General features: G+C 43.4%; 1 protein-coding gene across 2 annotated transcripts in view; it reads right to left on the bottom strand.

Moving 5' to 3' along the window:
• The window catches only part of LOC137031463 (complement C4-B-like), a 34,645-nt gene extending 21,921 nt beyond the window's left edge, over positions 1-12,724 (bottom strand). For both annotated transcript variants that reach the window (XR_010896559.1, XM_067402432.1), the window contains exons 1-15: positions 12,598-12,724; positions 11,488-11,674; positions 11,118-11,289; positions 8,021-8,091; positions 6,958-7,046; positions 6,704-6,786; positions 6,495-6,582; positions 5,390-5,510; positions 4,056-4,185; positions 2,479-2,591; positions 2,154-2,315; positions 845-1,012; positions 582-767; positions 297-452; positions 54-186 (exon numbers count right to left, since the gene is read on the bottom strand). Coding sequence is in view for 1 of the 2 variants with exons in the window: in XM_067402432.1 (XP_067258533.1) it covers positions 54-186; positions 297-452; positions 582-767; positions 845-1,012; positions 2,154-2,315; positions 2,479-2,591; positions 4,056-4,185; positions 5,390-5,510; positions 6,495-6,582; positions 6,704-6,786; positions 6,958-7,046; positions 8,021-8,091; positions 11,118-11,289; positions 11,488-11,674; positions 12,598-12,674 (1,936 nt within the window). In the remaining variant the exon portion in view is untranslated. The remainder of the gene's footprint in view (positions 1-53; positions 187-296; positions 453-581; positions 768-844; positions 1,013-2,153; positions 2,316-2,478; positions 2,592-4,055; positions 4,186-5,389; positions 5,511-6,494; positions 6,583-6,703; positions 6,787-6,957; positions 7,047-8,020; positions 8,092-11,117; positions 11,290-11,487; positions 11,675-12,597) is intronic.
• Between the last annotated feature and the right edge of the window lie 9,131 nt (positions 12,725-21,855).

Below are 21,855 nucleotides of genomic sequence, written 5' to 3'. Positions count from 1 at the left end.
TCCATTAGGTTACAATTTCTCATTGATTGAAAGTGTTTGGAATCATTTGGCACCTTTTCTCATCATTGATCGGATTGTGTTTGAGTGTGAGATGAAGGCCAGACCAGCATCATTAAAAACAGCAGCTGTGTTCTCTCCACCTCCATACGAACACCCCAGATCATAAGACTGCATGGACCTGAACACCTTCACACAGATAAATGAGAAACAGCAAAAGATTTGAGCTTATCTTATATCTATATCTGATATATTTAAATGTCAGAAACCAATAAGTACTATTAGACAGTACAACACACCTGTTTTGGAGTGAGCTTGTTTTGAGACCCCAGGGCATAAATGGCTTTGTCCACAACTAGTAAGGCCACTTTTGCATTCTGTGTTCCTACATCAATATCAAGCTCAGCTGAATCTTCTGGCTGATAATTCTGATTGCGATTCAGTTTTATCTCAAGCTAAACAGGAGATTGGAAATCAGAAAACATTTGGCAAGCTTTTTTACTGTACTGTATCATTTTAACATAAAATAACTAAAATATTGTAAGCTGTTAAAAACAATTCAAATGCATTTAGTGTCTGTTTACCTTTCCCTCACACCTGTCCTTTACATCTACCCACACTGAGTCTGCAATAATGTCACCATCTGTGTCATAGTAAAAGGTGATAACTCTGAAGGATGGGATCATCTCTGGGCTGATTTGGATGGATATTTTTATAATAGAACCTGATGCAACAGAGCTTGCTTTTCTCAGTATGCCTCTGCTGACAATCTGAAGAGAGACACACATTTTTCAAAGTTATATAAAAACATTCAAATATATGAAATACATTTAAATACATTATTTACCATATAATATATTTGCCCGTCTACTGGATTGCCCTTGACATGAAATGTAACATCTAGAGACTCTTCTGGTGACAGAACTTTATTAGTCACACTCAGATACAGGAAGCTGTTCTTTGTGGATTTTACTGGGCGCACTTCTTTCGTTGATTTGAAACCATCCACTGTTGCCTGTTGAAATAAATAGGTCAAAAATATACAGTATAGTATAGTATTATATACAATATATGAACTGAGTGTGTGTAGATATATATATATATATATATATATATATATATATATATATATATATATATATATATATATATATATTTAACCCTTAAATGCATACCTTGGGTCTTTAGTGACCCGGGACGTCATTCACTACCCTCCTCCTCCTCCTCCTCATTCATTTTTTAAAGTTAGACTTCAACCATCTTGGTATTCCTCAATCGATTCATTATAAAGAATATAACATGAAAAAAATCATAAAATTATAAAATAATGCCTATTTTTGAATTCATTTTTTGTAAAAAATTGTATAGGGTCGCTAACGATCCGAGATGTGTATGAGTGTTCGTATATTTTTTCTGCACAACAATAATTGAATCTTAGATGACGGAATAAGTGCAATTCACCTTTATCCCACAAGGTGGCAATGTCTGATACACAATGCTGAAGTGATGACTCTTTCAGTGAGAAAACGAAATAATAAGAAAAACATGAAATGGCTCAGCGATTTACTGCAGAGCAAGTACTGAATGCAATCAAATATGACTGTAACTGTTCCTGGATGGATCTAGTGAAGCTGTTAGCGATTGAAATATTGATTTTGAAGATGTTGAAAATTATATAGTTCTGAGAATATGTTTGAGGTCGCGAATAGGCTCACATTTGCGACCTCAGACATAAAACTAGCCTATTTTTTGCTGAATTTACTAGGAAATGAGCTCTGACGAGGACAGTGATGATGGCGTAAAACATCTGCTCAAACTGAACCCTTTCAAGCTCCAAAAGGTAACAAAATATGATTTATTTTATTCTTCTGTAATTGTTACTCTAATATCAGAGGAGTTTTATATTATTGCGACAGGTAGAGATCCTTCCGTGTTAGATATAGATCTGGGTCGATAAAGACCCAAATATGTAAGAATGATTGGCGAAACAGTCATGCATTTAAGGGTTAAAGTAGGCCTGTTTCACATTGCAGACACAATCAACTTAATACATATTAGTAAATACATACAACAGTAAATAAATAAAATGCACTGCTTTTGCCAGCAGTGTGAAACAGATCTGACAATTATTAGCTTTATTCTTTGGATGTATTAACCTGCACTGAAATGGAAGATGGCGTTCCTTTCATGTTGAAAGTGTAAAATGCAATTCCTTCTTCATTAGTTTTAATACTTGTTGACATTTCTTCGGTGCTTGAGACATCTAATTTCACTTGAATGCCTTCAGCTGGAGAACCATTCGGGTGACGGACTGTGACCTAGTCAAAAACATGAACCACTGGTATACTAGCACAAAATCATCAGCAAAATGTTATTATTATAAAGTGAAAGCTACTGTTATGAATTACTTCAAGCATAATCCTTAATGACTGACAGTATCATTATTATACATTGTATTGTGAATAGAAGTGTTTTCTTTACCACAGCTTGAAAGGGAAATCCAGGTGTGTAAAACAATCTTGTCCGAGACAGATCCACATTGTATGGACTCAAAACAATGGGAAGGAAAGCTGCTGATTCCTGTACCTCACCACCTTATGAGAGGTGCACAGCCATTTTAGGTCAAGTATGTCAACATCAACTAAGAAATGTTGTAAATTTTTAACTATATCCAATTCTTTAGGCATTTTAACATTACATGGCACATAAAGACAAATGACAATCGTTTATCTGTTTAATCAATAGTCTGTTCAGATAATCTTGCATTTTTGGGGCCAGATTTACTAAACAGAGCAAATTAGCATAACACTGCAATCCCATAAAAGGGACGATGGGAGTGGAAAGTTCTAAAATAAGACATGCTTTATTTCTGTGTTAAATACCACCGCAAACTTTTGCAAATCACATTGCAGGATTTATTTAAAGACTCTCCTCCCATCTATTTTGCATCTTAAAAGGGAAACTCATGCTATAAGGTCAGCCTCAAAAATAACTGTCCATGACTTTTTAATGTTTTACTGTGTGTCTTTAAAAAAATATATATTTTTTTTACCAGATGTAACAGAACTTTAAACATACGAAATTTTAATACATTACTTATAGGGGTGGGTTGGTTCAGATTTCTCACAGTTAGGTTTGTATCACGGTTTTAGGGTCACGGTTTCGGTACAGTTCGCTATAAGCTATGTTCAGTAAAAAATAGGACAATTGTCAAATAAAGATAAAGAAAATAAAAACAAATAATCTAACTAGAAGAAACAGTATAAATAAATATGATAATAAAAATGTTGTCCGACTCGTTTTTCTCTTAAGCCATAACCTACTATGTTTGTTAGGATACTTGCGAAGATGGGCATGTTTAAAATTTTTGTGTGAATTTGTCCATTTAGGTGCAAGACTTGAAAGAGAATTTGCGTTAGAGTATTTGCGCGCTGTGACACGCTTCGTATGAGCGCACACACAAATCTCCGGTGAATGCGGATGAATGTTTAAATTGGCAAGGTTTAAATGAGTTTAGTTTAAACACAGATAGCAACGTGAGAATGTTCAGGTCTCACCTGCGCTCGCTCGCTATCAACACCCGGGTGATGATGGCGTAAATGACTGTCATAGAGTTTTCGGCACATCATTGAACATTTGTTTACAGCGAGTGACTGTTTTGTCCATGTTCATCGCTGTTGTAACATATTTGGAAACCAGAATGCATATCCATCGACTGAAACATACAAAATAGCCGAATCCGTCTGTTCTTTTTTGCACATTGTTTTCAACAAACCATATTATAGATGCGTCGACAGATTTGGGATGAACCGCGGTACAAGCGCGTGCCGAACCTTGGGTGGAGAACCGAACGTTTTTTTTTTTGTTTTTTTTTACAGCGAACCATCCCACCCTTAATTACTTACCATATAATATGTATTTGCCATTGATTACCATTGATATAAATTGTGACATCTTGAGATATATTTAATGCTCACTGTAAGTAAATCTGGCCCTTAGTTATTAAAGTGTACTTAACTGACAAAAACAATTTCATTTCTTGTTTAATGATTGATTACTTAAAATATCCGTGACTGTGACAGCAATGTAGAATTGGGCCCGAGTCACTGCCAAATCTTCTAATGTTGACTTCAGTTTTTGGTTGATATCTGAAATTTTAACTGTAATCTCAGCATGGCCTCTTTTCACCTAAAAAGAGGAAAACACCAAAGAATATTAAAGAGTGATCTATGAGTCTAGTAATCTTCCTCCTTAGGCAATCTAATTTGTAGTGTACCTTATGATTTTATTTTAGCACCCACCCTTTTCTCTATATATATACTTCCTCTGGGTTCCATTTTTAGGAAAGATGGCATTTCCTTCCATTGTTACGCTGGTGATATGCAAATCTACCTGCCTGTAACTAGGAAAAACAAGTGTGCTGTACATACTCTATCAGCATACCTGGACGATGTTAAATAATGGCTTTCTAAAAATTTTCTTTTCTTTAACACAAATAAAATGGAAGATATTGTCTTCAGCCCTTCTGACTCCAGAACACAAAATCAAATTGATCTTGAGTCATTCAATTCTTTTATCTCTCCCCACGTGCGGAATCTGGGTGTGGTAAGTGACAAATGCTTGAAATTTGACAAACAAATCAGCGCTGTGGTTGGTTCTAATTTTTTCTATCTTCGTTCTCTTTCTAAAATTAAATCTTTCCTATCAGAGGGCTCTTTAGAGGTTGCAATCCATGCCCTCATTATATCTCAGCTGGACTATTGCAACTCCCTATTACGGCATCTCAAAGACCTAAATTTCTCAACTACTAGTAGTCCAAAATGCTGCAGCTAGATATCTGAAGGGACGTAAAAAAATTCAATCACATTAAACCCCTCCTGAGATCCCTACACTGGTTGCCTACCCATTACAGAATTGAGTATAAAATCTTACTTCTTGTATATAAATCTTAAAATAATCTAGCTCCTTCTTATATGACTAACCTACTTCACCCCTACACTCCTGTGAGAGGACAAAGATTGGATAGCAAAGTCCTCCTTAAGATCCCCAGAACCTGCCTAAAGCCAAGGGGTAATAGGGCTTCTGAAGTGACTGGCCCCACTCTTTGGAACGATCTTCCTAATTTTATTAGAATGGCTTCCACTTTATCAGAGTTCAATTCTTGCCTTAAAAGTCATCTTTTCTCTATGGCTTTTAGTATGTTTTTTTTTGTTTTTTTTCAAACTGTTTTTTAACTGTTATTTTGCTCATTTTATGTATATTCCTTACTGTTGTACAGCGCTTTGGTCGGCCTGTGGCCGTTTTTAAATGTTCTCTAGAAATAAACCGAACTTGAACTTAAATCTATGAGTATACTCATCTTGTTGATTCAATAGATGATGGTTCTACTCACAGATCCTGTTTTTTCCAGTCCTCTGATGAATTCGATTTCTCCAGCATTATTCTCTGACTCATCCTTTTTCATCCCAAACCGACAGTGGAAACCGCCATCAATGGACTTGCCATATGTGTATCTTTCAAATGATTTAAAAAAATAAAAAATAAATAAGTTAGATTCTGCTTTCTCAAATTTAGTAAGTTCATATTGATATCATTAAAGGTTTGTCTGGCTATCGCCAGACCAAGCTCAATTTAAAATTGAACATTGGTCTGGGGAGTCTGTATGTATTTTCTACTGCACAAGAGGCGAGATAAACAAGCATTATTCACGCAATTGGATAGTCCTTCAACCAATCAGATCAACGATCCGGGTGACGTACTTTGCAGAGCGATGCGAAAACTCCAGACAGGTTTAGTTTGTATTGGTTTGTAGCATTGATCTTTGGTTTGCAGAAGCAGCAATGGCATCGAGCGATTTTTGCAGGTTGTGCAAAAAAAAACATGAAAGTGAGTGGTATTTACACCCACTCCAGCGATTTGTTTGCTAAACTAAAGAAGTCATTCAGCATTGTCGAGAGGTTAAAAGGAATTTGATTGACGGTCGTGCTTGCCGTCGCTTCTCGTGTTATTCCCGCCAATAGCGAGCAAGGTGGATAAGCCAGTCTGTGATTGGTTCCCGCAAAAGTGTAACAGAAGCAGTAGAAATGAATGTACGGGTTTCCAGACTGAGTTGCCAGGCGAAATCAAATTGCTGGCAGATCAGGCTGGGTTTACCCAGTCTAATTAAAGGTACAGTATAATTCACCTCAAAATACAGGATGAGTAAATAATGGACAAATTCTTCTATTAGCTTAACTATCCCTTCAGATGCAAAAGCCTCTAAGTGCCATCTGAAATTTTCTTCTAAAATGAGCATTTTTATCAAGCTCATAAGTTTAGGTTCAGTAATTTTGCTTTAATGGCAATTAATAGGTCCTTTTCATTGCCATTAAAGTGAAATAACTGAACATAAACATACAAGCTTGATAAAAATGCTCATTTTAGAAGAAAATTTCAGATGGCATTTAGAGGCTTTTGCATCTGAAGTCTTCATTTGTTTGATCTGAATGTAAACTTACGAGGCTTGAATGGTGAATGTGAATGTCTCTGCATTCACGAGCAGAAAGGCTTTTTCCGACTGAACAGAAACCCCAAAGCTGGGAAGAACTGACAAAAATGCATTGTATTTGAGTTAGATGCAATACAATATCTGTAAATATTTTTTTTATAGATATTTATAATAGTAGGAAAATATGTGAATGTCCATATCTAGTATAATTTTATTTACCAAATTTCTGGACCTTAAATTCACGCACGGCAGGATTTTTCTCGTCACCTTTGTAATGTGCTGTAATCTTCCATACACCAGGTCTGCAGAGATTGAATTAAAATGTTGTTTATGGGCTGAAATAAATACAGCAGCTTCATAATGCAGTCATCTTAAAATACTGAACAGCATGCTAATATTTATTTCCATAAGCATCACAGATTTTATACTACGATTAATACTTTTACGATGATAGAAAATGAGATTGACTTTACTTTGAAATATCTGGGATGTGGTAGACCTTTGACAGAATGCCATCTGTAACTTTGTACGTTGATTTCTTGATTTTGTTCCCATCAGCATTCTGAGGACATAGATAAAGGTCAGTTAAGTAGGCCATGCCAGTTTCTTGATTTGCTTAATAAATGATGGTGAGAATTTAAGCTGCAGAAAGTATCCTATTACATGAGATAATCTTAGAAATAAAAGTCACATATGGCATCAAAGTACCACAAGAGTGATTCGAGATGGAGGACTCAGCTGGCGCAGCTTCTCAAGAGCGGCTGCACAGGCTCTGATGGCGACACAGTTATTCCACAATTGGTCGGATTCACCGCATGACACAAACACGTTTCGTGTTTATTCGGACACCTTCAGTTCCACTAATATTCACAAATCTGTATTTATACTACAGTATATGTTCTTTTCATGTAGTCTCAATGTTACATGTTTATGAAAATAAAGCTCATAAAAAATGTAGACCCCACTACATTGGATTTGAATAGTATAGGCATATTGTTGAACTTTTTTCTTGTACAAGGAAAATGTCTCTGAAACATCTGTGTATTTGATAAATATTGCATTTATTTCACTTCATCTGTGATAAAGTATGCAAACACAGCACGAGTGTCACTACAGGAAGCAGAGAGTGTCTGACTTGACGGCCCAATTTTGCTTCTCCCTGACTGCACTCGGCAACTCTCGCCGATGGGTTACATCTAACCGCAGCCGATGTTGAACACACCTAATTACAAACCATGTGCTCAAACAAAACATGAAACGAACACACAGCTAATGAGAGCATTCCTCAACTGTGTGTCCACACAAGACATGACAACATGAACATGTGGCCAGTGAAAAAAAGAGCTGGGTGCTACACAGCACAAGACAAAACCTGACAACATGAAAGTACATGGCCACATTTAGCAGGGAGGGAGGGAAAGAGGGAGGGCACCGAACAAGACCGAAGTGACAGAAACTTGATAGTGTTAGTGCACATTATGATCTGTAGAGAAGCATATTATAGGTACAAAATAAAAATAGAACTTTCTTACTTACATACATAGAGACATAAACTATCTCTGATTTTGGTCGCATAGAGTGGTCCAGAGTGAAGATCCTGAACCAAACTGAGAAACACAGATAACCAGGTTAAATACACAGTAGTAATATACAGTACAAACATGGATTTTTGATATGTGACATGCTATTTTTACATTATGTGAGAGACTGAATGGAAAATGTATAGTTTTTTCACCCTACAGGGCCATGTAAAATGAACTAGCTATGGCAGTAGAGGAAGTTAAAGGACCTAAGATACACATTAAGTGGAAAAATGTACTATATTGATGGTCAGATATATGATTACTTTTTGGGGAACCGGATAACATATGTAACCTGAGACTCCTTCAAAGTGGAATTTTGACATTACGTCATAATTTTGACGCTATGGGCACTTTAATACCAATCTTGCCACGCCCAAGGTAACAGAGTCTATCAACAAGGCTGTGTATAAGCACAGATGATTGTTGAGCATAGACGGGACTTTGGTCAAGCATAAAGGACTCGAGATCCTGGGGTGGAATCTGTGTCCAAACTGTAGAACCTGATGAATGTGTACGGAGAGCAACAGTGAATGTGTCTGCCTTAGCACAAACATTTTGCAGGTGTAAATTCGCTGGGCCCTGACCCCTAGAGGCGAAGCCATTCTGCGAGCCTCATAGGAGAGGATCATAGCATTTGTTATCCAATGTGAGATATGTTGCTTAGTGAACACATTACCTCTATTTTGTCCACCAAAGCATACCAGAAGTTGAAACAATCTACGCATTCTTGGTGTCTGGCCTAGGGTGCATTTCACGAAAGCATTGTTAGTCAACTATAGTCGTAAGTCCCATTGAACTCTATTGGTAATGCCGGAACTTGCAACCATAGTTCGCTTTGGGAAACGCACCCCTGAGCGATGGACATAGACTCTCAAAGCACAGACCAGGCATAACAGCTGGAGTCTTTCTTGCTCCAGCATCTCATGAGGCGGAGGAAATAAAGCCTGCAAAATGACTGGCTGACTAGCTGCAGAAAGAACTTTTGGAATATAGTCCAGTATGAGGTGCAAAATAAGTCTAAGCAGGAGTCAAGTCAAGTCATCTCAAACAGTGCTTTTGTCAAGGCTCCTAGGACTAATGCTAGGTCCCAGGAGGGAACTTGCAACCGGCAGATAGGGCTCAACCATCTGGCACTGTGCAAGAACCAACAACCAACAAAAGCTCCTTCTAAGCTCCAGCACTGGACCAACAGGGCAGTTAACTGGATTCACATAATATTGTACACACCATGATACAATAAGTTGCCATTTCAAGGCATACAACATCCTAGTGGAAGGAGCTATATAATTTAGGATAGTTTCAATGAATTCTACCAAAAGACCAGAATCTATGAGCTGGTACCCTCCAGGGGCCAGACCCAAAGCTTCCAGCTGGGTATTAAATATTGTCCCCAGCACCTGTACCATGGCATCCAGCCCCAACTGAAATGGAAGTGTGGGAGGGGACAGTGGGTTGGGGACAGTGGGTTGTCTCCTATCCACTTCCACTCTGTCATAGCTACGCCATATACTTGTGGGTGAAGTTGCCATTCTCCGGGCCTCAGCCCCTGCCTCGACATGATGCCTGCTCTCACATTTATATGGCCCGGATGTAAACTGCTTTCAGAGAAAGAAACTTTTCTTCTGCCCAGAGCAGGATCTGCTGTGCCTGCCTGAAAATGGGATGCAAACGTAGCCCGCTGTGGTGACTGATGTAAGAGACTACCGTAGTGTTGTCTTTGTGGACCAACACAGGGTAACCCCTCAGTTGTGAAAGGAAGTGTTTCAGAGTTCGAAACACCGCCCTCTTTGAGGCAATTTATGTGCCAGGAGAGATGAGCATAAAGGCCATAGGCTGGTTGGCCATTGACAACTGCACCCCAACTCATGAGAGAGGCATCTGTTGTGAGAGACTTGCGATGACAAAATGCCTCTAGTGTCAGGTCCTTGTTGAGGAAACCTAACGTCTTCCAAAGTGGAAGAGCACATAGCCTGCGACATTCTTATGACTCTGGAAGTTTGATTCAGAGGATGAAAACCTCTACATTTGAGCCAGAATTGGAAAGGACTCATGTGCAGTAGACCCAAAGAAATGATGTTGGCTGTTGCTACCATAAGCAGCCTTTGAATTTTCTAAAACTGAAAACTCCTTTCTTGTTTTTTTACCATGGTTAGGATTGAATCCACACATGCAGTAGACAGATGTGCCTGCATTGTGGTCGAGTCCCATACTACCCCCAGAAAAGTGGCTCTCTGTTTGGGAGAAAGTACACTAGTTTTGGGGTTTAATTCCCAGATGCTTCATATTCATCACAATGCCATGCCTCTAACTCAGGTTTAGCTAGTATAAGCCAATCGTCTATGTAATTCAGTACATAAATGCCCTGGAGTCGCAGAGGAGCCAGAGCAGCATACATGCACTTGGTGAATGTGCGTGGGGACACGGCTAGGCCAAAAGGCAGAACTCGATATTTATCTGCTTTTCCCACAAAAGCAAACCTGAGAAACTTCCTGTGTTCTGGCAGAATCTTGATGTGAAGGTAAGTAGCCTTTAGATCTATTGTCACAAACTAATCCTCCTTGGTTTTGTGACACTGTGAGTTTGAGGGTAAGCATCTTGAACCTGTATTTCTGAAGAGTATGGTTCAGGCCCCTCAGATCTAAAATCGGACACAACCCTCATCATTTTTGGGCACAATAAAGTACCGGCTGTAGAAACCTGCCTCTCTCTCTGGGAGGAGTACTTATTCTATGGTCCCTTTTGCCAGAGAGCCCTGAAGTAAATCTGGCACATGATGTCTTGGTGTACACTATTCCCCCCAGGAGGGGATGCTCCCATGGACCAGGTCTGAAGGTATCAGGATTTTAAGCTGAATATTAGCAGATACTAAACTGGATAAAAATTTGCAGTTAGTTAAATAATAAGTGAAATACCTGAAGTCTTTTACAAAAAGTCTCATTCTGATGTTGATGAGGTAGTAAGGTTTTTCAAACACACTTGTATATAATTCTTGCGCATTTGAACTTAGGAAACTGGATCTTAGTTAGCAAGGCAAACTGTGTTTATTGTACCTTTCTGGGTAGGGTTGTAAATGGGTTGGTCAGTCTGAATAAAGATGTAGCCACTGTGTTTGGAGACCAGGACACGAGTCTGCCATTTCTGACCATCAACTTCACATGCCAGGTTGAGATAAGGAGGCTCTCCATTAATTGATTTCAGGTTTGAAACTTCATCTGCAAATATCTTGAAGAGGAAATACACAGAAATGAGCATCAAACACAGCAACTTTTTTTTTAAATGACAGGACTGTGTGTTGATGCATATATAATTACATATCTAATTATTTTATATTTATACACAACCATATCCTGCTAAAATAAACTTTTGGCATTAGTCTAAAATGGCATTAAAATCTATTCATTTCGATATTTATTTCCTTACCTCAAGCTTCATTGCCTCAAACGCTCCTTTTTTGCTGATTGTTATGGTCTCCCGTGCGGACATGGGAATACGCATCTCCGTTTCTAACTGACAGGACACAGGTTTGTTGAGCAATGCCTCCCCCACTTGAATCCATATGGGTTCTTTCACACCAACATGAAAGACACTCGGAGCAGTGATTAGGAATCTGATACACACAAACCAAAACAATTTCCAAGACAACTTAGTAAAAAAAAAACATTTACAAAAAAGGCAATGACTTTCAGAAACAATTTCTCTTCTGTAATATGATAATTTTAGAGTAGAACTAAGTAATCAACAAGAAAATATGTAAAGCGTGAAAAGTTTTAACTTCATGTTATAAGTGGAGCTAGACCTGAATGCAAATTTGCAGTGGATCGTGAAATACAGTTGAGAACCAGCATGCGGAAGCTGAACATTAAGTTTATCCTCATCTTGATGTATGATTATGTTTCTTCAAAACTTTATTTGTTATTATGGCGGTGACCTTATTACAATCAAATCAAATTGCATTAACTACTAGATTTTTTTAAAGCATGCATTACCTACAACAGTAACCTAAAACAATGCTTAAATACAATTGTGGCCAAAAGTGATGTCTGGCTATGGAAAATTGACATCTTCACCTTTTATTCAAATATTATTAAAAATGTGTTAAAGATTTTGTAAGCATATTTTTATGCAAGGAGTAAATTGTTTTATTTGTGATAATGCAATGAAACATGCCAAATTGTGCAGACATAATTTTTAGCCAGGCTGCCAAACAAAGAAATTATGAACACATGCAAAAACGAGAGAACCAAGGAAATATCAATAACTGATTATGTTGTAGTCACTGTATGCTTTTTTCTGTGAGCTTTTTTAATATTCTATGTACTTTTTTTGCATAGTAAAATAAAACCTTTAGCTGTAGTTTGTCTTTTTTGGCCAAATACTTTTGTCAGAAGAATACCTTAACCAAGTTTAGTGTTTTATTCTTCCCTCATATTTAAAATATATAAAAAAACATACATTGATGAAAAATATGATTATTAATAAATATTATTATTAAAATGATTCTACTACTACTGCAACAATAATAATATTTACCTCTTATTGTTATCTCCCTGAACAGCACAACTCATACATAGCAGCAGATAGAGAAGAGGACACATGTGCACCTCCATAGTGAGTGTAAGTCCTTTGTGAGCAGCAGAAGATTGCAAACAGATTTTGATCTCTCGGCTATGTAGATATTGCACAAGAGCTTGAATGTTATTATGGGGATTAAGGGGTTATCATAGTTTTGTTATTGCACAAGCAGGGTCAGTGCTCTCTCATTGGATACACAGTGTGCCTTCTCCAAAGTCATGTGATTTAAAAGAATTTCAAATAAGACACAAATCAATGATTTGGTGTGCTTTAGCACAGTTCTATTTGGATAAGTGGTCATTTTGAAAATGTATTACAAAGTCACTATAGTCACTAGGTCCGAAGTCTTTCATTTGATATTACTGAAACATTCTCTAAAGTGATTTAAGTGATTTAAAATAAATTTAATTCAGTTATTTCCAGAGAATGGTTTATTTTTATTATATTTTAGTTAAAACTATGAAAAGCTGACACAAAGATTTATGTTTTTTTTTTTTTTAATAAAAAATTACATTATATTCAACTCCTTATAACAAAAGGTCAGATGTTCTTGCCTTCATTTGAAGCACAAAAATTTCTTTGTAACTTTCTCAAATTATGCTGGATAACATGGATCATCAGGTCTTTTTACCCAACAAACAAACACAGGAAAATTAATAATTAACATCGGTGGACTTGATCTTAAAAAATTATGTGTATTGATGTCTTTCTGCAGTTGAAACAACATACATTCTAATGTTAATTCATGTTTATTACTAGTAGGTAGAGATGATCGGTTCATGTACCGTTTGAACTGAGACAATACAACGATCTGTCACGATACATTAAAGAGCCACAAAACGTCTTGGGTTACGAGTGTAACCCTTGTTCCCTGAGTAAGGGAACGAGACGCTACGTCAATGACGTGATGGGAATCCTCTGCATTTTTGTGTTCGTGAAGCACTATTGTATCCAACCAATGAGAGAACGTGACGTCAGAGGCGGGCGACGTCGCGGACCGGAACCTATAAAGCATGCCCAGAAACAAAGAACGCTAGCTTCTGTGATATGTCTGAAGTAAGCGCTCCAGGCATGCTGGAGGTACGGCAACGTGACGTAGCGTCTCGTTCCCTTACTCAGGGAACAAGGGTTACACTCGTAACCCAAGACGTTCCCTTTCGTGGGAACTATCGACGCTACGTTAATGACGTGATGGGAACGCTGTCCCCACTACGCCGTGCCTCCGAGTGCCTGGCTGCTATCTTGTAACACCAAAGCACCCGGAGTACTACTCACATTCGGATCAGTAAACGGAGGGGGATAAAAAGCCTCCAGAACGATAGGACCTGGGACCCTAGTGGGGACCTTAGGAATGTAACCAGGCCTTGTATGTAGAAAGGCCTTAACCATCCCTGGTGCAAACTCTAAACATGATGGTGAAACCGAAAGAGCTTGAAGGTCACCTATCCTTTTCAAGGATGAGATGGCCAGTAAAAACACAGTCTTCAATGTGAGCATTTTATCTGACACATCTTCCAAAGGTTCAAAGGGCGCCTCAGCCAACCCTTGTAACACGATGGCTAAGTCCCAGGTCAGAGATTTTGGGCGTACTGAAGGCCTGAGCCTCAGTGCGCCACGAAGGAAGCGAACAACTAAGGGGTCTCGACCTACCGAGACACCACCCATAGGAACATGATAGGCTGAAATCGCAGCCACATACACTTTTAATGTGGAGTGAGTTAAGCCTTCTGAAAGCTTTTCTTGGAGGAATTGAAGCACATAGCTGACAGATGAGTGGACCGGGTCCACCCTATGATGGCTACACCATGTAGCGAAAACCTTCCACTTATACATATAAAGCTTCCTTGTAGATGGAGCTCTGGACTGAAGGATGGTCTCCACAACCTCGGTTGGGAGACCAGATTCTATGAGCCTTGCCCCCTCAGGGGCCAGGCCCACAGTTTCCACATTTCTGGACGGGGATGTAAAACCATGCCGTCCGCTTGGGACAGGAGATCCTGTCTGACTGGAAGCTCCAGAGGAGAGCCGTGAAGAAGCGAAACTAGGTCCGCAAACCATATTCTTGTTGGCCAGAAAGGAGCCACCAATATCAGGTTTACCCCTTCCTGACGGACTTTGTCCAGAACTCCCGGGAGCAGAGAGACTGGGGAAAAGCATACAGACGTCGCCTCGGCCACGTCTGTATCATGGCATCCAACCCCAGAGGAGCTGGGTGCCTCAGAGAGTACCACAGAGGGCATTGAGTTGACTCCTCTGTGGCAAAGAGATCGACTTCCGCTCGACCGAATGTTTTCCATATGAGCTCCACTGCCTCTGAGTGAAGCTTCCATTCCCCCGGACTCGCGCTCTGCCTCGACAGAGCGTCCGCCCCCATATTCAAATACCCCGGAATATACGACGCCTTTAGCGAGAGTAATTTCCCTGGGTCCACAGGAGAATGTGACTGACCAGTTTGCATAGTGGCCGAGACCGCAGTCCCCCTTGGTGATTTATGTAGGAGACCACCGTAGTGTTGTCTGTCTGAACCAACACATGGTGGCCCCTCAGGTCGGGGAGGAAGTGCTTCAGAGCCTGAAACACTGCCAGCATCTCCAGCCGATTTATGTGCCAGGAGAGCTGGTGTACCTCCCAGTGACCTTGAGCTGAGCGACCACTCATGATCGCTCCCCAGCCCGTGAGGGACGCATCTGTCGTAAGCATTACGCGACGACATGAAGTTCCCAACACGGGTCCCTGGGACAGGAACCAAGGCTTTTCCACATGACCAGAGCACGAAGGCACCGCCGCGTGACTTTGATCATGCGGAAAGGATTTCCCCTCGGAGAAAATCCCTTGGTCCTGAGCCACCACTGTAAGGGTCTCATGTGCAGAAGGCCAAAAGTAACAACGTTGGACGCAGCTGCCATCAGACCCAACAGTCTCTGAAACTGTTTTACAGTGAGTGACCGGCCTAACTTCACCCCATTCACGGCCCCGAGAATGGAAGTCACACGAGCGGGAGTCAATTGCGCCCGCATCGTGATGGAATCCCAGATTACCCCAAGATAGTTGGCAACCTGACTCGGAACCAGCACAGTTTTCTTGGCGTTGAGCCTCAGCCCAAGCTTCTTCATGTGCGACAACACAACATCTCGATGTTGAGCTGCCAGACGTTCTGTTTGAGCTAAAATCAACCAATCGTCGATATAGTTCAGCACGCGGATGCCTTGGAGTCTCAGCGGAGCCAAGGCTGCATCCACGCACTTCGTGAACGTGCGGGGTGATAGTGATAGGCCGAAGGGAAGAACCTTGTATTGGTATGCTTCGCCCCCGAAAGCAAACCTGAGGAACTTCCTGTGAGAAGGATTGATGGAAATGTGAAAATATGCGTCCTTTAGATCTATCGCCACAAACCAGTCCTCGGATCTGATCTGTGGAATAATCTGTTTGAGTGTAAGCATCTTGAACTTCAACTTCTTTACAGATCGATTTAGTATACGAAGATCTATGATCGGACGCAACCCCCCATCCTTCTTTGGAACAATGAAGTAGCGGCTGTAAAAGCCCGACATTTTGCTGGGAGAGGGAACCCGTTCTATAGCCCCTTTTTGCAAAAGCGTCGTAACCTCCTGTTCCATTACCAGAGACTGCTCTGGAGCTACCACTGTGTGAATCACTCCACTGAACCTGGGCGGAAGAGAACCGAACTGAATTCTGTAACCCTGTTCTACCACGAGCAGCACCCATTTCGAAATATTTGGAAGAAGTTTCCATTCCCCCAAAAATTCTACTAAGGGAACCAGCCTCTCGAGACTGGTCTCTGGTGTTTTTTGAGCACTTGGCTCGTTTATCTGGCACGGCGCACCGGCAGATAAGCGAATCATGTGCTGGCCGACCCTCCTCGAAGGATCGACGGGGACTGCTGCGCCCTGTCGCACACTGGGTGGCAGGGTTGGCAGGGTTGGCAGAACAGCCCCCTGAGGGCACCGATGGGGAACGAAAGATGTTAATCGTCGAACCCCTTCGGAGGGGACTGCCCTCAGAAACCCTGATCCATGACCGTCAGGATTTCTTTTGGGAAGCCTTCCGGGAAATAATGACGGTCCTCAGATCCGCCCTACCCCCAGAAGGCTTCTGCTGTACAGCGCGCACCGGTCCCCAAGCTTTTCGCGGGGGAGCACGGGCGGCCACACTAGCTTTCTGCTGGGACCTGTATCCCGAGGAGCCGGCTATCGGCTGAGGCTGCTCCCGCCCAGCAGCCTCAGGGGGATGAGATTTCCGGGGAAGGAATCTTTGGAACGCCGCTTTCTGTTTTTTCGCCTCCTCGAACCTGTCGACGACAGTAGCAACTGCGTCACTGAACAGGCCCTCGGAGGAAAGCGGCGCATCCATAAGGATATGTTTGTCTTTATCCTTAATATCTGCGAGATTGAGCCACAGATGTCTCTCCGTGGCCACCATGGCTGCCATAGAATGGCCTACTGACTTGGCCGTCTCCTTGGTGGCACGGAGAGCTAAATCTGCGGCTTTTCTCAACTCCTGAATTGTATCAAAAGTCGCTTCCCCAGACTCCTCAATCTCCCCCAGCAGATCAGCTTGGTATGCCTGCAGTATAGACATTGTGTGCAGACATGCCGCAGCCTGACCCGCTGCCGAATAAGCCTTGCCCACCAAACTCGATGTTTGTTTTAGTGGTTTGGTGGGCAACGTCGGGGATTTCAGGGACGATGCAGACTCGGGCGAGAGATAGCTCGCAAGCGTCTCCTCAACCCGAGGCATCGCCCCATAACCGTGTTGCTTCAGCCCCATAATATTACTATACATTGTCGTTTGTGGGCTGAAGACACAGTACTGCACGGGTCTATTCCACGACCTCGACACCTCGGTGTGGAGGTCGGGAAAGAACGGCAGTCCCCGACGCTGGGGTAGTGACCTATCTGGGAGGAAGCGTTCATCTAACTTGCTTTTTATTTTAGGAACGCTCTCCTCCGCGGGCCAGCTTATTTTCAGTTTTTCTACTGCCCGGGTCACTACCTCCATAAGCTCCTCATGGGCTGGAGATGAGGATGACGGTCCCTCATCACCACCCTCGACACCTTCAACATCAACCTCCTCGGAGGAAGATATATTCAGTGTCGGTGCCTCCCTTTGCGGGGAAGAAACCGCAGCGCGTGCTTCCACCACCAAAGGAGAGACACTAGATCTAGCAGGTAAGGGAAGCGATAAGGCAGAGCCCGTCTCTCCCCCTCTGCTAGATCCATCTGTGAACCCCACGAGTGCAGCCTTCGCTGTGCCTCAGCAGCAGCGGGACCAGACCCGCGGGGAACACTCGCCGCGGCGCCCTCCTCAAAGAGCGCCCGGCGTGAGCGCAGCGCCCTGAGAGTGAGCCGCTCACAGTGCACACAGACAGCCCCCTCAAGAGCTGCCTGTGCGTGCTCAACTCCCAGGCATTTCACACACATCTCATGTGTATCTCCCCTCCACGATGAATCGCGGACAAGGAGGTGCACACTTAGTGAAACGCTGGCCTTTCTCCGTCATTTTATATATATATATGTCTATGCTTATTTCACTTGTTTGGAAACTCTTGTCCTCAGACAAAGAGATCACTTTCTGGCGAGATGGTAGACAGACAACAATAAATAAGACAGACAAGATACAAATAGCGCTTACTGAAGACAACAGAAGCTAGCGTTCTTTGTTTCTGGGCATGCTTTATAGGTTCCGGTCCGCGACGTCGCCCGCCTCTGACGTCACGTTCTCTCATTGGTTGGATACAATAGTGCTTCACGAACACAAAAATGCAGAGGATTCCCATCACGTCATTGACGTAGCGTCGATAGTTCCCACGAAAGGGAACAGTATTTATTGTTTAAATTTCTTGACAAATGTGTCACTCAAAGATGTGATACTCTCCTTCTTGTTGATGGTTTGGGCAGCTCCCTGGCAGCAGCCCCCACACTGTAAAAACCCATAAGTGTCATGAATCAGGTTTTATTGCTCCTTATTCTTTCCTATCCTTCCTATCGTTTCCTTAGTAGTTTTCACCTGCAGCTCTTTTCTTCCAGCGCTCGCGCTGATTGATCACGCACCTGTTGCGTTTCTTCTCTGATTGCTTCCCCTTCTTTGCTCTGCTGCTAGCCGCGCTTCAGTGTCGGATTATTGTTTTCTCACGCTGGCGTTTGCTCCTCCTCTTTGCCCAGTTTAAGGAGGAGATGACGAAGATCTTTGATCGCTCGGTCAGTGGACGCGAGGCGTCTCGTCAGCTAGCTGTGCTTCGTCAGGGCAGAAGGTCAGTTTCCGACTATTCCATTGAGTTTCGTACTCTCTCCGCAACCAGTGAATGGAACGAGCCTGCCCTGGTAGCTCGATTTCTGGAGGGGTTGTGTTCAGAAGTTAAAGACGAGATTTATGCGCGTGAAGTCCCCACTGATTTCGATCAGTTGGTGGAATTGGCCATCAGATTGGAGAAGCGAGCTGAGCTACGACGCCGTGTCCGAGGGCCGACCCCTTTGCCACCCTCTTCACCACTTGCTCCCACTCCTGTGTCGTTTGAGGCTGCTCAGATTCCCGAGCCCATGCAGGTTTCCGGGATACGGATCTCTCCTGCCGAGCGTCAGCGCCGCATCCTGCATCGGCTGTGCATGTACTGCGGAGGGTCTGGTCATCGGGTAGCGGTCTGTCCGTTAAAAGGATGCGCTCGTCAGTAGATCGAGGAGTACTGACGGGCGCAACTGCGAGATCCCCTTCGGAAAGAACACGCACTATTTTCCCGGTCACACTTCACTGGTCTGGAGTCATGTTCTCGTGTCAAGCCTGTAACACAGTTCGTAAATATGGGAAGAAGGAGGCGGGAACCGGCGAACGTTCAAACAAAGTTTAATTCCAAAATAAACAAAGAACAAAACGAAAGTAATGGCGGAAGACCCTCGCGGACGTCTGCCGGCCACACAAACATAACAAAACATAAAATAAAGTCCAGGCCTGGTCCTCTCTCGTCCTCCATGGTCGTCGCTCCTCCTTTTATGCTCCCAGAGCTCCTCTGTGAGAGACTCAAGGCCAGTGTGCCTCCCAGGTGATGCTTGTTATCACTCGCGCCGTTCCCTCACGGCTCTCGCCCGCCCTGGTTGCCACATAACCCCATCGCCCATCGCTCCCAGGACGAGAGAGGGGAGAGAAAAAAAGAGAAAAAAAAAAAAAAAAAATTCTTGGTCCGGTTCCCCGACACACTGCCGCTCGGTCCTCAGCCTGCCAAGAGGCTCTTTCTCGCGGTGCCATGCGGTGGCACTGGATGCTCGGTGGACGGCCCGATCCTCGACCGCCTCCTGGTGGCCGGCGATGGCTCCTCCGACTGAGGGCAGCCGGCAGCGAGTCCCCCGTCCCCTGCTCCTCCCCTTCATGGCGGACAGCAGCAGGCTCCGGCCCACGGCAGACGGCGGCGATTCCTCCGCTCCCTCCAGATCCAGGACGGCAACCACCCCACCTCGTCCCAGGAGCACGGCATCCGGGTCTCCGTCCCACCTTTCACAAGGCTCCAGCACCACCGCCTCGGGCAGTGCGGGAGTGTGTGTAGACCGCAAGAGGAATCGCCGCCGTCTGCAGTCTGCCGAAATCCGTAGCACCGCGATCCCCCTCAGCAGCGAGGGCTCTTCGACAGCATGTCCTCCTTCCTCAGGGGTTTCAGCACCAATGTAACACAGTTCGTAAATATGGGAAGAAGGAGGCGGGAACCGGCAAACGTTCAAACAAAGTTTAATTCCAAAATAAACAAAGAACAAAACGAAAGTAATGCCGGCAGACCCTCGCGGACATCTGCCGGCCAGACATAACAAAACATAAAATAAAGTCCAGGCCTGGTCCTCTCTCGTCCTCCACGGTCGTCGCCGGAGCTCCTCCATGAGAGACTCAAGGCCGGTGCGCCTCCCAGGTGATGCTTGTTATCACTTGCGTCACCGGCCTCACGCCGTTCCCTCACGGCTCTCGCCCGCCCTGGTCGCCACAAAGCCGTTATCGATTCTGGCTGCGAAGGAAATTTCATGGACGAAGCATGGGCTTTGGAGCATAACATTCCTCTTCATCATCTTGATAAGCCTACCCCTCTATTCGCTCTGGATGGAAGTCAGCTGCCATGTACTCATCTCGCCACCGCTCCGGTGAGTCTCACCATCTCGGGAAATCACCAAGAGACAATTTCATTTTTTATTTTTTGTTCCTCCATCTCCCCTATAGTGTTGGGCCACCCCTGGCTAGTCCAACATAACCCGCAGATTGACTGGGCAGAGGGAAGTATCGTGTCATGGAAGCTGTCTTGTCATACCCATTGTCTTGTCTCTGCTGTTCCTTCTCTCTCTTCTGTTTCTGTTTTTCAGGAGGAACCTGCTGATTTGTCTGGAGTCCCGGAGGAGTATCTCGATTTGCGAGCTGTGTTCAGCTGTTCCCGGGCTGCCTCTCTCCCTCCTCACCGCCCTTACGATTGTAGCATCGACCTCCTTCCCGGTACTACCCCTCCTCGCGGGCGCTTGTATTCGCTTTCCGCTCCCAAACGCGAGGCTCTTGAGAAATATTTGACTGAGAATCTTGCGGCCGGGACTATCGTTTCCTCTACCTCGCCCGCCGGTGCGGGTTTTTTTTTTTGTCAAGAAAAAAGACGGGTCGCTTCGACCTTGCATAGATTATCGAGGCCTTAACGATATAACTGTTAAGAACCGTTATCCTTTGCCCCTTATGTCGTCGGCGTTTGAAATCTTGCAAGGGGCCAAGATCTTCACTAAGCTCGACCTCCGTAATGCCTACCACTGGTCCGTATTAAAGAGGGAGATGAGTGGAAGGCCGCGTTTAATACTCCTCTTGGACACTTTGAATACCGGGTTTTACCGTTCGGCCTTGTCAACGCTCCGGCTGTGTTCCAAGCTCTAGTCAATGATGTCCTACGGGACATGCTCAACGTCTTCGTCTTTGTTTACCTCGATGATATTTTGATTTTCTCACCCTCACCCTGCAGGTGCATGTCCAGCACGTCCGTCGTGTATTACAGCGCCTTCTGGAGAACCGCCTCTTCGTGAAGGCTGAGAAGTGCGCTCTGGATTTCTCCATCCTTCTTCTGGTTCCCTCTGCCTGGTTTCTCCATCTGCCGGCCGTGGGTTTTCCCATCTCCAGCCTGAAGTAACCCTGACCAGTGATGGCTCTGCAGCTCCCCTTGTCTGTTATTTTTGCCTATTTATTTACTATTCCAGCTGC

The sequence above is a fragment of the Chanodichthys erythropterus genome, chromosome 2 (assembly GCF_024489055.1).
Source record: "Chanodichthys erythropterus isolate Z2021 chromosome 2, ASM2448905v1, whole genome shotgun sequence".
NCBI lineage: Eukaryota > Metazoa > Chordata > Actinopteri > Cypriniformes > Xenocyprididae > Chanodichthys > Chanodichthys erythropterus.
This window is presented reverse-complemented; position numbering and strand designations above follow the sequence as displayed.